The sequence below is a fragment of the Ranitomeya variabilis genome, chromosome 1 (assembly GCF_051348905.1).
Source record: "Ranitomeya variabilis isolate aRanVar5 chromosome 1, aRanVar5.hap1, whole genome shotgun sequence".
NCBI lineage: Eukaryota > Metazoa > Chordata > Amphibia > Anura > Dendrobatidae > Ranitomeya > Ranitomeya variabilis.
The window spans coordinates 638,809,181-638,822,837 of record NC_135232.1 but is presented as its reverse complement, the minus strand read 5'-3'; the positions used below and the strand labels follow the sequence as shown (position 1 = coordinate 638,822,837).

Below are 13,657 nucleotides of genomic sequence, written 5' to 3'. Positions count from 1 at the left end.
GATTTTATTACTTGGCGAGTGCAGCCATCTTCACTCCTGTTATTTTGGCTATGACAAAAAATAAAATATCCAAACAATGCAGACTGTTAATGATGTACATTGCTGGGAGGCAGAGGCGGCCATCGCACATGTACTTAGAAGAGGAAACGTTATTATTTTATTTACTGTTGGACAAGTGTACTGAACTAATTGGACCCTGGGGATCAATATCAAAATACGGGATGACGGAGCTGAGCAAGTTGCCTCGCTTATAAACACTGCTCACTTGGCTTCTTCCACCTACAGGAGCAGACACCTCTTCAGCTCATCCTTAAAGGATGCCCAAAAATTATATTCAGATGCCATATGGGGGCATTAATCCTTGTCCTGCAGCCGCCATGTGCCCAGCGTAGAAACCATACACACTAATACAGTGATGGAGCAATGCACAACAACAACCATCCTGTAAGTAACCCCAATTGTCAACATCCCTGCCCCAAGCACAGAAGCAGTTAATGAGCATGCAGAGATAATGAGCCGCGCTAATAAAGCAATTAGTACTTCACTGTCACCTACAACAGTGGTAATTGCTGACATTTGGGGTATTATGCCAGAAGACCCTGTGGCTACTATATCTTCAACGTTTGATTGCCCCTTCAACAAGCCATTCCTCCCCAGCTATACCATTTACAGCAACGTGTGCCAAGTCATTTTAGATGCTGTTAAGAGGTTTGTTTGTTTTTAAACGCATGACATTTTTAAATTGCGGTTTAATTTTTCATGCAATAGTAGCAAAAATAGCTGCAAATAATATTGAAAACTTTTGCTGCATTCAGCATTTGCAACCAGTTTTCATACATGTGAATGAGGTTTTAAATTTCATTTTCTCCATGAAGCCAGAAATACTACACAGATTTAATTGTCCTGATCGCCATGCTTTGTTTGGGTACGTGCACACGTTGCGGATTTGGCTGCGGATCCACAGCAGTTTTCCATGCAGTGTACAGTACCACGTAAACCTATGGAAAACAAATCCGCTGTGCACATGCTGCAGAAAATTCTGCGCAGAAACACTGCGGTTTATTTTCCGCAGCAGGTCAATTCTTTGTGCGGAAACACAGCATATCTGCATCCATTGACTATACATTGAGTAAGGCAAATCCGCACATCAAAAAACGCATGACATTCTGCAAGTAATCTGCATCAATTCCGCATTAAATCCACAAACATTTTGGCCGGCGTTTTCTGCCAAGAGATGCAGATTCTGTGCGGAAAATTCCGCAGACCAATCCGCAACGTGTGCACATACCCTAAATTTTCCACTCATTTGGAGAAGTCAGCTTGTCTTTATCAGCACTATAGGTGCTGGAACTTCCTCTCACTTGCAAGCCTCTCCATTATACATGTTTAGGCTATGTGCACACGTTGCGGATTTGGGTGCGGATCCACAGCGGATTGGCCACTGCGGATTCGCCGTGGTTTACAGTACCATGTAAACCTATGGAAAACCAAATCTGCAGTGCACATGCTGCGGAAAATACCGCGCGGAAACGCTGCATTGTATTTTCCGGAGCATGTCAATTCTTTGTGCGGATTCCGCAGCGTTTTACAACTGCTCCTTTATAGAAATCCACAGGTGTAAAACCACAGGTGGAATCCGCACAAAAACCGCAGGAAATCCACAGTAAATCCGCAGGTAAAACGCAGTGCATTTTTACCTGCGGATTTTGCAAAAACGGTGCAGAAAAATCTGCACACGAATCCACAACGTGTGCACATAGCCTTATAGTCAGAGACGGATTGCAAGAGATAACAGACAACAAAATAAATAACAGTCGTGTGGCTTACACTCTGGAATAATTTGTCCAATGAGTTAAGTTCGCAATTTTGATCATTTATTAGCGATCAAATCTGATCGAGCCAAAAGAACAGTGCCCAGTTAATTTCCCAATATGCCTAGTAGCTTGCAGATGCTGTCAGACCCCCAGAGATCAGTACATTATCTCCCACCCTATGAATATGGAATACCCAGTTAGAATGACTACTACGGACTAATGTATAATGCAGTAAAAGTACAAATTCTATATTAAAAAAAAAAAAAAAGTACTTGAATCTCCAGAAAAACCTATCAATGCAAATACAACTTGTTAAGTTGCAGGCGCAATGTTTGATGAAAGGACATACATTTTCTACATGCTTTAAGAAAGCAAGACACAACGTGAATGTGATTCCTGGGGCGGTGAAACAATGGAAGCACGTTCTATTAGACTAGCCATCTTTAAAATCTGCTCTGCTGAAAATGTTCACCCCGAGCTACAGAGCGGAGATGTCCCATAAACGTTAATGGAATATTTAAGATCTCCTTGCCCTCACCCACCCTCCGACTGTAGAATTACAGTTTACAGCAGCAAAAAATAAAACTGAAAAGCAGCCGAAGCCGAGCAACATACTGCTCTGATTGATAAATGAGAAGGATATGAGGAAGCCGCAATCTCACAAGAAGTATGGCTGCAAGGCACAAAATGAGCACTCAACCCCAAATACTGGAAGGCGGAAGGACCTCATGGTCATCCTTACATAAGAGGAGCGCTGCAAACTGCTATGTAGCCATGATTACCCATTGATGGACACAAGTCATAAACGAAGGAGGAGAAAAGCAGGAAAGGCAGTCATCACGAGACCACCAAAATGTATTCACTCTCCCATTCCTAAAGGAGCTCTTTTATTATTATTATTATTATTATTATTTTAGTAATGGATATTTTTTTTTGCAAGGTTCTGAGATCTGCAACATTTGTATTTTTTCCTCCACTGAGTTAGGTAAGGGCTATTTTTTTTGCATGGCCAGCTGTAGACATAAAACACATCAAAATTGCTATTTTTGTTTACACAGTCAACCCCCACTATCAATAAAAAAAATAAGACTTTCAGCATACTACTTGTATCCCAGTGTGATACAACTTGTCCCACAAAAAAAAAAAAAGACTGAGGTTCCATAATAGAATGATTTGAGATAAACACCCAACACAAGTCCCAAAAAAACTTCCGCCATCACGATGGATTTATCCTAGAAATTAATTAGCATTCATAAATGACGACAATTTTGAGGCTGGCCCAGGATTGGGGGCACATGAGTGCGAGTATTGCCACCCTCTAAAAGGGAATCCGCTTTGGAGCCAAGATGGCACGTGTGGAGTAAGAGGCATGGGGCCAATTATCCTCTGCCATAATCTGCATATGCCCTTAAAGGGAACCTGTCACCTCCCTCTGGCGTTTTTAACTAAAAGAGCCACCTTGTGCAGCACTAATGCTGCATTCTATCAAGGTGGCTCTTCTGGCGTCGCCTCCTCTATCTTCAGTAACGTACACGGCGCCTGCGCTGTGCTTTTCTTTTTCGGGCTTGCGCTGCCCTTCGACTCGCATCATCTGATGGAATTCATCATACCCGAGGCCCGAGATCCCGCCCCGCAGTGTGAATAAATCAGAACACACTGCAAAGTTGACACATTTCTTTTGTATTTTAGGCCAAAAAAGGAAAGTCTTTTTAAATTTTAAAAATTCCAAAAGGGATAATGGGCTGATACAAAAGATTGGGCACACATGGCGATTTCTGTGCTCATATAACTTTGACCAAGGTTTCAGATCTTAATTAGCCCGTAAGGCTATGTGCACACGTTGCGGATTTACTGCGGATCCGTAGTGTTTTTTTCAGAGCAGAAACGCTCCAGATCCGCAAGTGATTTACAGTACAATGTAAATCAATAGAAAAATAAAAATGCTGTGCTAATGGTGCGGAAAATTCCGCACGGAAAATGCAGCGGATTATAAAAAGGACAATGTCACTTCTTTTTGCGGATCTGCAGCGTTTCTGAACCGATTCCATAATAGAAATCTGCAGGGGTAAAAACACATGAAAGCCACAAAGAATCCACAGTAAATCTTCACGAAAAAGGCACAAAAAACACACAGATTCTGACCTGCGTTTTCTGCCAAGAAATGCAGAATCTACACAGAAAATTTCACAGCCAAATCCGCAACGTGTGCACATAAGCTTGGGGTTATGACTTGTTCACCATCATCGTTAGGAAAGGCCCGGTGATGCAATTTTCCCAGCTTCGTAAAAACCCAGCCTCCTCTAACTTTTTGAGAAAAACAACAGCCATGGGTTCTTCTAAGCTGATGCCTAGCACAGAAAATGGTGGAGGCCAACAAAGCAGGAGAAGGCTCTAAAAAGATAGCAAAGCATTTTCAAGTTGCTCTTTCCTAAGTTTGAAATGCAATTAGGAAATGGCAGTTAACAAGACCAGCAGAGGTTAAGATCAGGTCTGGAAGACCAAGTAAAATTTCAGTGAGCACTGCTCATAGGATTGCTAGAGAGGCAAATTAGAATCCTCGCTTAACCGCAAAAGATCTTCAAAAACATTTAGCAGACTGCGGAGTTGTGGTACATTGTTCTATTGTTCAGAGACACCTGCACAAATATGGCCTTCATGGTGGAGTCATCACAAAACCACTCCTGCGTCATCATCTTAAAATTCAGCGTCACAAGAATGCAAAAGAATATCTAAACAAGCCTGATGCATTTTTCACACAAATCCTGTGGACCGATGAGGTAAAAATAGAACCCTTTGGCCACAATGATCAAAGGTATGTGTGAAGAAAAAAAGGGCACAGAATTTCAGGAAAAGAACATCTCGCCGTCCATTAAGCATGGGAGTGGATCAATGATGCTTTGGGGTTGTGTTGCAGCCAATGACACAGGGAACATTTCTCGGGTAGAGGGAAGAATGGAATTAATGAAATTTCAACACATTCTTGATGCAAACATAACACCATCTGTAAAAAAAAAAGCTGAAATTTAAAAGAGGATGGCTTCTACAAATGGATAAAGATCCTAGATACAAGTCAAAATCCACAATAAACTACCTCAAAAGGCGCAATCTGAAGGTTTTACAATAGCCCTCACAGTCCCCTGATCTGAACATCATTGAAAATCTGTGGATAGACCTCAAAATAGCAGTGCATGCATAGAAAACCCAGGAATCTCACAGAACTGGAAGACATTTCCAAGGAAGAATGGATGAAAATCCCTCAGACAATGGAAAGACTCTTGCCTGGCAACATAAAAGCGTTGCACAACGAGGTGCTACTAAGTACCTACCATGCAGGGTGAAGAAACAGATGAAAATATATCATCTTTAACTCCAGGCCTTTTAGAAATCATTTCATCTTCAGCTTGCTTAACTGTTCACATTAACAGTAATTTTGACCAAGGGTGCCCAAACTTTTCCATTCCACTGTATACCATAGATATGTACACAACAGTTTTAGAATTCCATTAAATATATTTGTGCATAACTTTTGCTATATGCAGTTATAGATACAACTAGATGGTGGCCCGATTCTAACGCATCGGGTATTCTAGAATATGTATGTCCACGTAGTATATTGCCCAGCCACGCAGTATATTGCCCAGCCATGTAGTATATTGCCCAGTTACATTGTATATTGCCCAGTTACACTGTATATTGCCCAGTGACGTAGTATACAGGACAGAGCCACATAGTATATTGCCCAGTGACGTAGTATATTGCCCAGTGACGTAGTATACAGCACAGAGCCACGTAGTATATTGCCCATTTACATTGTATATTGCCCATTTACATTGTATATTGCCTAGTTACATTGTATATTGCCCAGTGACGTAGTATACAGCAGAGAGCCACATAGTATATTGCCCAGTGAAGTAGTATATTGCCCAGTGACGTAGTATACAGCACAGAGCCACGTAGTATATTGCCCAGCCACGTAGTATATTGCCCAGTGACGTAGTATACAGCACAGAGCCACATAGTATATTGCACAGCCCATGTAGTATATTGCCCAGCTATGTAGTATATTGCCCAGCCACGTATGACACAGGTTAAAAAAATAAAAAATAAACATATACTCACCTTCCGCAGGCGCGTTGTAGCTCTGTCGCCTGTGTGGGGTGCAGGCGGCAGCTTCCGGTCCCAGGGTGTGATGACGTCGTGGTCACGTGACCGTGTAGCGGTCACATGACCGTGACGTCACGGCAGGTCCTTTCCGCGCAGGACTTGTGATGACGTCGCGGTCACATGACAGTGACGTCATGGCAGGTCCTTATGCCAGACCATCCTTGCCACCAGAACGTGCCGCTTGCATCGCGAGGAGCGGGAAAGGAGGTGTAGGTGAGTATATAATCATTTTTTTTTATTATTATTATTTTTACCATTAGATGTTTTTACTATTGACGCTGCATAGGCTGCGTCAATAGTATAAAACTTGGTCACACAGGGTTAATAGCAGCGGTAACGGAGTGCGTTACCTGCGGCATAACGCGGTCCATTACCGCCGGCATTAACCCTGTGTGAGCGGTGACCGGAGGGGTGTATGCGGGCGTCGGGCAGTGAGTGCGGGGAGTAAGGAGCGGCCATTTTCTTCCAGACTGTGCGCGTCGCTGATTGGTCGTGGCAATGGTCGTGGGCGTTTTGCCACGACCAATCAGCGACTTGGATTCCATGACAGACAGAGGCCGCGACCAATGAATATCCGTGACAGACAGAAGGACAGACAGAAAGACGGAAGTGACCCTTAGACAATTATATAGTAGATTATGTGAAATAATGACATGCACAGGTATTCACTATGGGGGCGACTCATTACAGCATTTAAGCCAGAAGGTGTATGGACACGATGAAAGAAAACTTCCAGTTTTGTTAACCAGTAGGACTCGAGTCATCAACCGGAAGTGTGGTAGCTGCAGCAAGGCGCACTGGAGTGGTAGAAAAGGGGTGACGGGAGCATGAAAAGGTGACAACCAGTGTAATACCAGGTGTGCTCTACAATCAGACAGTATGACAATTTCTATTAGCGGGTTTTTGGGAGTTTTGAGGGGTTTTAGATTCAGTGTTCCTTTAATGCAAGCCACAGAAAAGCCCCTAGTTTTGCACATTACAGGTCAGTACAGTAATAAACATAAAAATAATAGACAATTACCTTCCTGCTGTAGATAACATATTTAAGAGCAGGATATCTGTGCAAAATTAATTACATTAAAAGGCATTTAGCGCCATCCACCAAGCAGCAGGCCAGCGCATAGCCAGGGAATGTGTGCTACAATTAATCCTTCTGTTACTGTAAGTGGGTGATGGTGACAGCATCTGCTCCTCTTCCTGGCGTGTGGCTGGCCAGAAATCTCACAGCTTGTGTTGCCTACCAGACTCTTCACATAGAACCAACAACTTCTTAACACCTTCCTTACTACGGGAGAAGCTGCAAAGCAGACAGCATACAGTAATCTCACAAGTGCTCAGGTAAAGGTATAGGACCGATCACCTCCCATGTGCTCTAGCGACAGATCAGATTTGTTAACACAAAGAAAGTGGGAGTCTGACGTAAGGTGGGGTGGGCGGGTGTTGTCACGGTGGACTGAGGAATGGAGACAGAATTTAGTTCCTAGACATTCATACTTCCAATCAGATGAGTAAAGGTGCATTTAGACCTGTTGAATGAGCATCCAGAAGAACACTTCCTTCCTAATTATGTTACTGTACATGCCAGCGATCACCCAGCGAACTTGCAAAATGTTTGTTCGTCAGGTGATTAGATCCTTTATGCTGGAAAAAATCATTATTGACAGCACAACACCCTGGGAAAACAAAGAATGTGCTGTCCACAACAATGACCCTGTATGGGGTGGTAGGGATTGAAGCTCTCTGGCAGTAGTTTCGCTACAGACAAATGCTGGGTTCTTGTGTCAAACAGTGTAAGATTTATTATATTTCACAAACTTACACAAGACTCAAATGCAAAGAAACAAAAGCCTTTTTCCAGCACAAATGAACAACAAAACAATCATTTCACTGGGTAGACAAAATAGTTCAAAACAGTCTCACCAATTCAGTTCTGAATCCACCTCTCAGGCTCTGGCAGAAACTGTCCACCATGAACTGTCTTTTCCCTCACCAAACACCACAGACACTGCTGATCTCACCTAGCTGCCCGTTATTACACAAGCAAACCTCGAGATTGAGAGTATGGGAGCAACCTTTCCCACCCAGGCTCTTTTGGTCGCTCCTAAATACCAGACCCAAAATCTGGTCGACTAAAAATCTTCTCAGTAACCTTGGGACTTACATACCTTCCTTCCAGAACTTCACTTCCTGCTTCCCTACAGGGGACAGAACTTTAGTGTTCTGTGTAAACAGGCCAGTACACAAGCGCTGATCAACTTTTATATAGTCGACTGGCACTAGTTAACGAGCAGAGATTGGCCCTTCAAAACACACCATTAGATTTATTCTGCGTAACGCATATACAAAAGTTTGGACTAGGTTTTTGAAGGATTGTTCCACTGGTGTCATACTAATAACCTATCCTCAGGTTGAAAAATATAGAAGCAGATCTGTAGTATATGGCTGCAGCAACTACAGTTTACAGGACTGTGCTGTTCAGCTCTGCAACTGCCAACCATCGCCGGCATTGAGAACAGCTAATCAGTTAAGGTACCGTCACATTAAGCGACGCTGCAGCAATAGCGACAGCAATGCCGATCGCTGCAGCGTCGCTGTTTGGTCGCTGGAGAGCTGTCACACAGTCAGCTCTCCAGCGACCAACGATGCCGAGGTCCCCGGGTAACCAGGGTAAGCATCGGGTTGCTAAGCGCAAGGCCGCGCTTAGTAACCCGATGTTTACCCTGGTTACCAGCGTAAAAGTTAAAAAAACAAACAGTACATGCTCACCTGCGCGTCCCCCAGCCTCTGCTTCCTGACACTGACTGAGCTCCGGCCCTAACAGCACAGCGATGACGTCACCGCTGTGCTTTCACTTTCAGTTTAGGGCCGGCGCTCAGTCAGTGTCAGGAAGCAGAGGCTGGGGGACGCGCAGGTGAGCATGTACTGTTTGTTTTTTTAACTTTTACGCTGGTAACCAGGGTAAACATCGGGTTACTAAGCGCGGCCCTGCGCTTAGTAACCCGATGTTTACCCTGGTTACCAGTGTAAAATATCGCTGGTATCCTTGCCTTTGCTGTCAAACACGGCGATACACGGCGACCTAGCGACCAAATAAAGTGCAGACCTTCTAGCAGCGACCAGCAATTTCACAGCGGGATCCAGATCGCTGCTGCGTGTCAAATACAGCGATATCGCTATCCAGGTCGCTGCAACGTCACGGATCGCTGGCGATATCGCCTAGTGTGACGGTACCTTTAGTGTGCAGACGGTCGGACACCCATTGATCTGATACTGACTGATTGACATTGATCACCCTCACTGATCCTGAGTGTAGGGATTGCAAATTCCCCATTTGGAAGCAGTGGTACTTTTTGGGTGGGTCTTCCAAAGAGATTTCATTGAATATTTCTGCTTGCCGCCAGGAAATCGGAACATTTGGATTCTTCAGAAGATAAGCGGACTTGATCATGTGCCGCTATAAAAGAGACCGCTCTTACATATTCAAGATGCCACTTGTATTTTCAAAAACAATAAAATGGGTCTCATAGGCAATCCATGCCCCCTTTTAATACAGTAGTGCAGACAACCTGAAACGCAACACGATACTGTATTATATGTTCCTTGCTAAATACGGGTCTGATTAACCACCCGATTCTGTAGAGGACTCAGAGGAAGTTAGACACATGTCTGCCGACTACTCAGAGACATCTTCTTACTGACAAAGATATATTTTCACAGTTCTGGAAATAATGAGCGCCAGCAATGGTGCCATCATATAGCGCCTCCCAAGATTATAGATGCCAATTCAGAACGGCTAATCATAATAACCGCTTACCTGACTCTTCAATGAAGTCCACACATTTCTTCACAAACACGGGAATCGGCTTCTCGGGGCTCACAAGTTCATGCAAGGGTTTGCCAAAGTAGTTGCTTTCCCAGTTCCGTCTGGTTGGTGGGTTAAACGGCTTGTTTTTTTTCTTCTACAAAAGAAAATAGTAAAAGAAATGTTAAAACATTTAGAGTTTTACAGCAGAACAGTAGCCGAAAAAGTTCTTTGCGATTGCCATGGTCAAACCAATGGATTATCAGCTGGGAAATGAAGCACGAGTAGCGGCACAATAAATTGGAGCACGTGGTATAGAATAATTCGTTTTCTCCTCCTTCATAATTATAATAGGGCTGGACAGGACTCAAACGGTTGGTTCAGTGCCGAAATGTCCATTACAAATATCTATCTTTACACAATAACCACTTGTAATTAGATTTATTATATAATACCCTACACTTTTTTCTTTATCCATCTAATCCCTAAATGTCTCAAACATGAAGTCACAGGAGGCTGGAGCTGCATTCACTCCTGGAACAGGACGTCATCAGGGGCCAGCGCTGCAGTTAAAGGGAACCTGTCACCCCAAAATTCGAGAATGAGCTGCGGCCACCGGCATCAGGGGCTTATCTACAGCATTCTGTAATGCTGTAGATAAGCCCCCGATGTATCCTGAAAGATAAGAAAAACGAGTTAGATTATACTCACCCAGGGGCGGTCCCGATTTGGGTACGATGGGTGTCATGATCTGGGTGCAGCGCCTCCCATCTTCATGCGATGACATCATCTTCTTTTCTTCCTGCCGCGGCTGCGGCGCAGGTGTACTTTATCTACCCTGTTGAGGACAGAGCAAAGTACTGCAGTGCGCAGGCGCTGGGCCTCTCTGACCTTTCCCGGCACCTGCGCACTGCAGTACTTTGCTCTGTCCTCAACAGGGCAGATAAAGTACGCCTGTGTAGCAGCTGCGGCAGGAAGAAAAGAAGAGGACGTCATCGCATGAAGATGGGAGGTGCCGGACCCAGACAGCGACACCTATCGGGCCCGAACCACCCCTGGGTGAATATAATCTAAGCCCCTGATGCCGGTGGCCACCGCTCATACTCGAATTTTGGGGTGACCGGTTCCCTTTAATTACTACAGCTTCTTGCATTGCGGCCATCTCTAAACACGTCCTGGATCCATGGTGATAGAAGCTATGGGAGAGGCAAGTGCAGCACCAGCACCCTGCTTCTATCTCTGCATCTTTTAACAGTTAAACAAGACAGAGGGGACGGAGATAGAAGCAGTAAGTGACACCAGCCCGCCCCACAGTTTCTAGCCCCAAACAGATAGTCAGTAGGGGTGGTGCTAGAAGCAATGAGTAACACCAGCGTCGCTGCCTTATGATTATTCGTTTGAGGATGGTGTTAGAATCTGTGGAGCGGCATTGGTGTCACTCACTGCTTCTATCTCTGTCCCATGATGACATCTTGTTTCAGTTACACAATGCGGTGGAGATAGAAGTAGAGTGCCAATGCTGCACTCACCTCTCCCACAGATACTATCACCCAGGAAGAAGGACATCTTCAGAGGACGGCAATACAAGAAACTGTAGTACATAACTTAAGCGCTGCATTCTGTTGACGTACTGTTCCAGGAGGGGCAATGGACGCTGCAAGGATTTCAGTGCAGCCCCAACCTCCTGTGAGGGAGTAAGTGCTTAGGGTGTAAAGATAGATATTTAGAAAGGACATTTTAGATATTAAACCAACCCTTAAGTGAGAGACATTCATTACTTATAGAAAGCAAATCCCACAGTGACAAACAAATAGCCTTGTTAAAAAAAACAACAAGGTTTTCAGGCTTCAAGCCATCTATAGCTTGACTTACAACACAATGCTCTTCAGAATCTTATCACTGACAGTTTCCTTTTCCCAAAAAAAGCTGAATAGAAAATTTAGGTCAAATTAAACTCTTCTCTGGAACAGGAGGAAAATACAGCAATGATGTCAGGAACAATTTCAATCAGAGGTCCATTGTTTTAAGCAGAAATGTTCGCTGAAAAGCTGTCGGCACTGAAGCAAGTGAGGACGATGTTACTTCAGATGATCACCAGGTTGGAAATACCGTGAATCTTTCCTTCCAAATGTTGAGCATTTTTATAAGACTATATTAGTGGTGGGAACATGCTTAGGCAGACCGCCAGCTCACAACGACATATTTAAAATGAGTAAAAAAAAAAAAAAAAAACAGAAATCAACCCAAAAGAATGCAAAAGTTGGGAGTGCAATTCTTAAAATGGAGCCACTTGGGGGAATTCCTGCTATTCTGGCCCTTAGGGGCCTTGGAAATAATTTCAGGAAAACCAACCCTCTAAAAGTCAGATAGCACCCTTTCTTCCATAATTGCACTGGGCACCATGTAATGATTCATTTTGGGACTAGACTCATGCCTGGTCCTTGCCTTGGACTAGAGGCCATCTTAATTCTGCACCAGGCACACATGCTCACACAACAGGTAGCAGCAGGCACAACATATTGATCAAGTTTCTGTAGCATAAGCCATCAATATAAGATCAGTGGTGATCAGACATTGAGTACCAACATGGCTCTCGACTACGAGCTGTTCTGCAGCACCTAGCAGCAGCCACTACGCACTGAATGGAGATGAACTGTGCAGCTCTGTTCAACGTGTTTATATCTGGAAGCTGCAAAATCAAATAAAAGCTGATCCGGTCACACCCCAACTGATCTGATATTGAAGACTTTTCTTGTGGACGATCCTGTTAGAAGGATAAACTCCCTACCCCAAAATATAGCAAATTTGTTCACAAATTTGGAAAAAAAAAATGATAATTTGAAAGTGCTCCTTCCTTGGACCAAGCATGGAAGAGGTTCAAACTTTTAGGACTTCTACTGCAGCAAGAGAGGCTACAGGGACCGCAAGCTGGGCAATGCAACTACGATCTGCCTGCTACCAGGGACCAAACTGACGAACAGAGAGAGAAGCCATGGGCATCACAAAGCTTTAGTGCCCATGGACAGAATGGACATGCTGCAGATAGACGATATAAATCTGAAAGGAAAAAAATAAGTAACATGGGCATGAGACTTCAGGAATCCCATTCAATTTGCTGGGACTTGGAAATGCTTCAGGTTCTTTGACCAAACTGCGTCAAACGCAATGTGTGCACAGACCTCAGTTTTTTGTTTTATGAATTTTTAAAACAAATTTTTCAATGTTTTTTTATTTCATATCACGATCTTCATAAAAAGAAACAATTAGTAATCTTTCAATTTTCACACGGACCACTTGGCTTTTATAAGACTCATACTTCATGAAGAGTTTTCAGCTGGCTCCTTAATCATCAGAGGCAGAATTAAAATGAAAGGCAACACCTCTATACACCATTTATAAAAGGAGATGTCGCTGCTCACCTCCCTTCACGATGACTACTGCATATGCTTATTGGATACTTCTATACAAGAGAGGGTCAGGGCCTGGCTATTGTGGCTATGTACATGTGTTGTTTCCTTAAACAACAGAAAGCAAGAGTCTAAAAATGCCCAAGTCGACGGTGCGAAAATTGCAAGGTTTGTACTTTTATTTTTAAAACAGATTGTGCACAAAAACCTGATGTAGTAAAAAAAAAAAAAAGTTAAAGTTATTTTGAGAGGAGAGCTTGAGTATAAGCAGCACATTTTTGCTGTTTGACGATTTCACTTTGTTATTCTGACTGCAGGCGCCATGTGAATCTATACAGAGGCACATACCATATGTATATAGTATATTCACTAGGGAGTCAGGCCGTACACCCTGAACCTGACCAAATAGTTAGACCACAGACTGCTTTGTGTAGATTTAGTGGAAGGGAAAGTCAGACTATTACAGGAAG

At 43.6% G+C, this 13,657-nt stretch overlaps 1 protein-coding gene across 1 annotated transcript in view; it reads right to left on the bottom strand.

The window, feature by feature from the left end:
• ARHGAP5 (Rho GTPase activating protein 5) overlaps positions 1–13,657 on the bottom strand; it is an 85,995-nt gene that overhangs the window by 27,436 nt on the left and 44,902 nt on the right. The window contains exon 3 of the mRNA XM_077261087.1: positions 9,793–9,937. Within this exon, the coding sequence (XP_077117202.1) occupies positions 9,793–9,937 (145 nt within the window). The remainder of the gene's footprint in view (positions 1–9,792; positions 9,938–13,657) is intronic.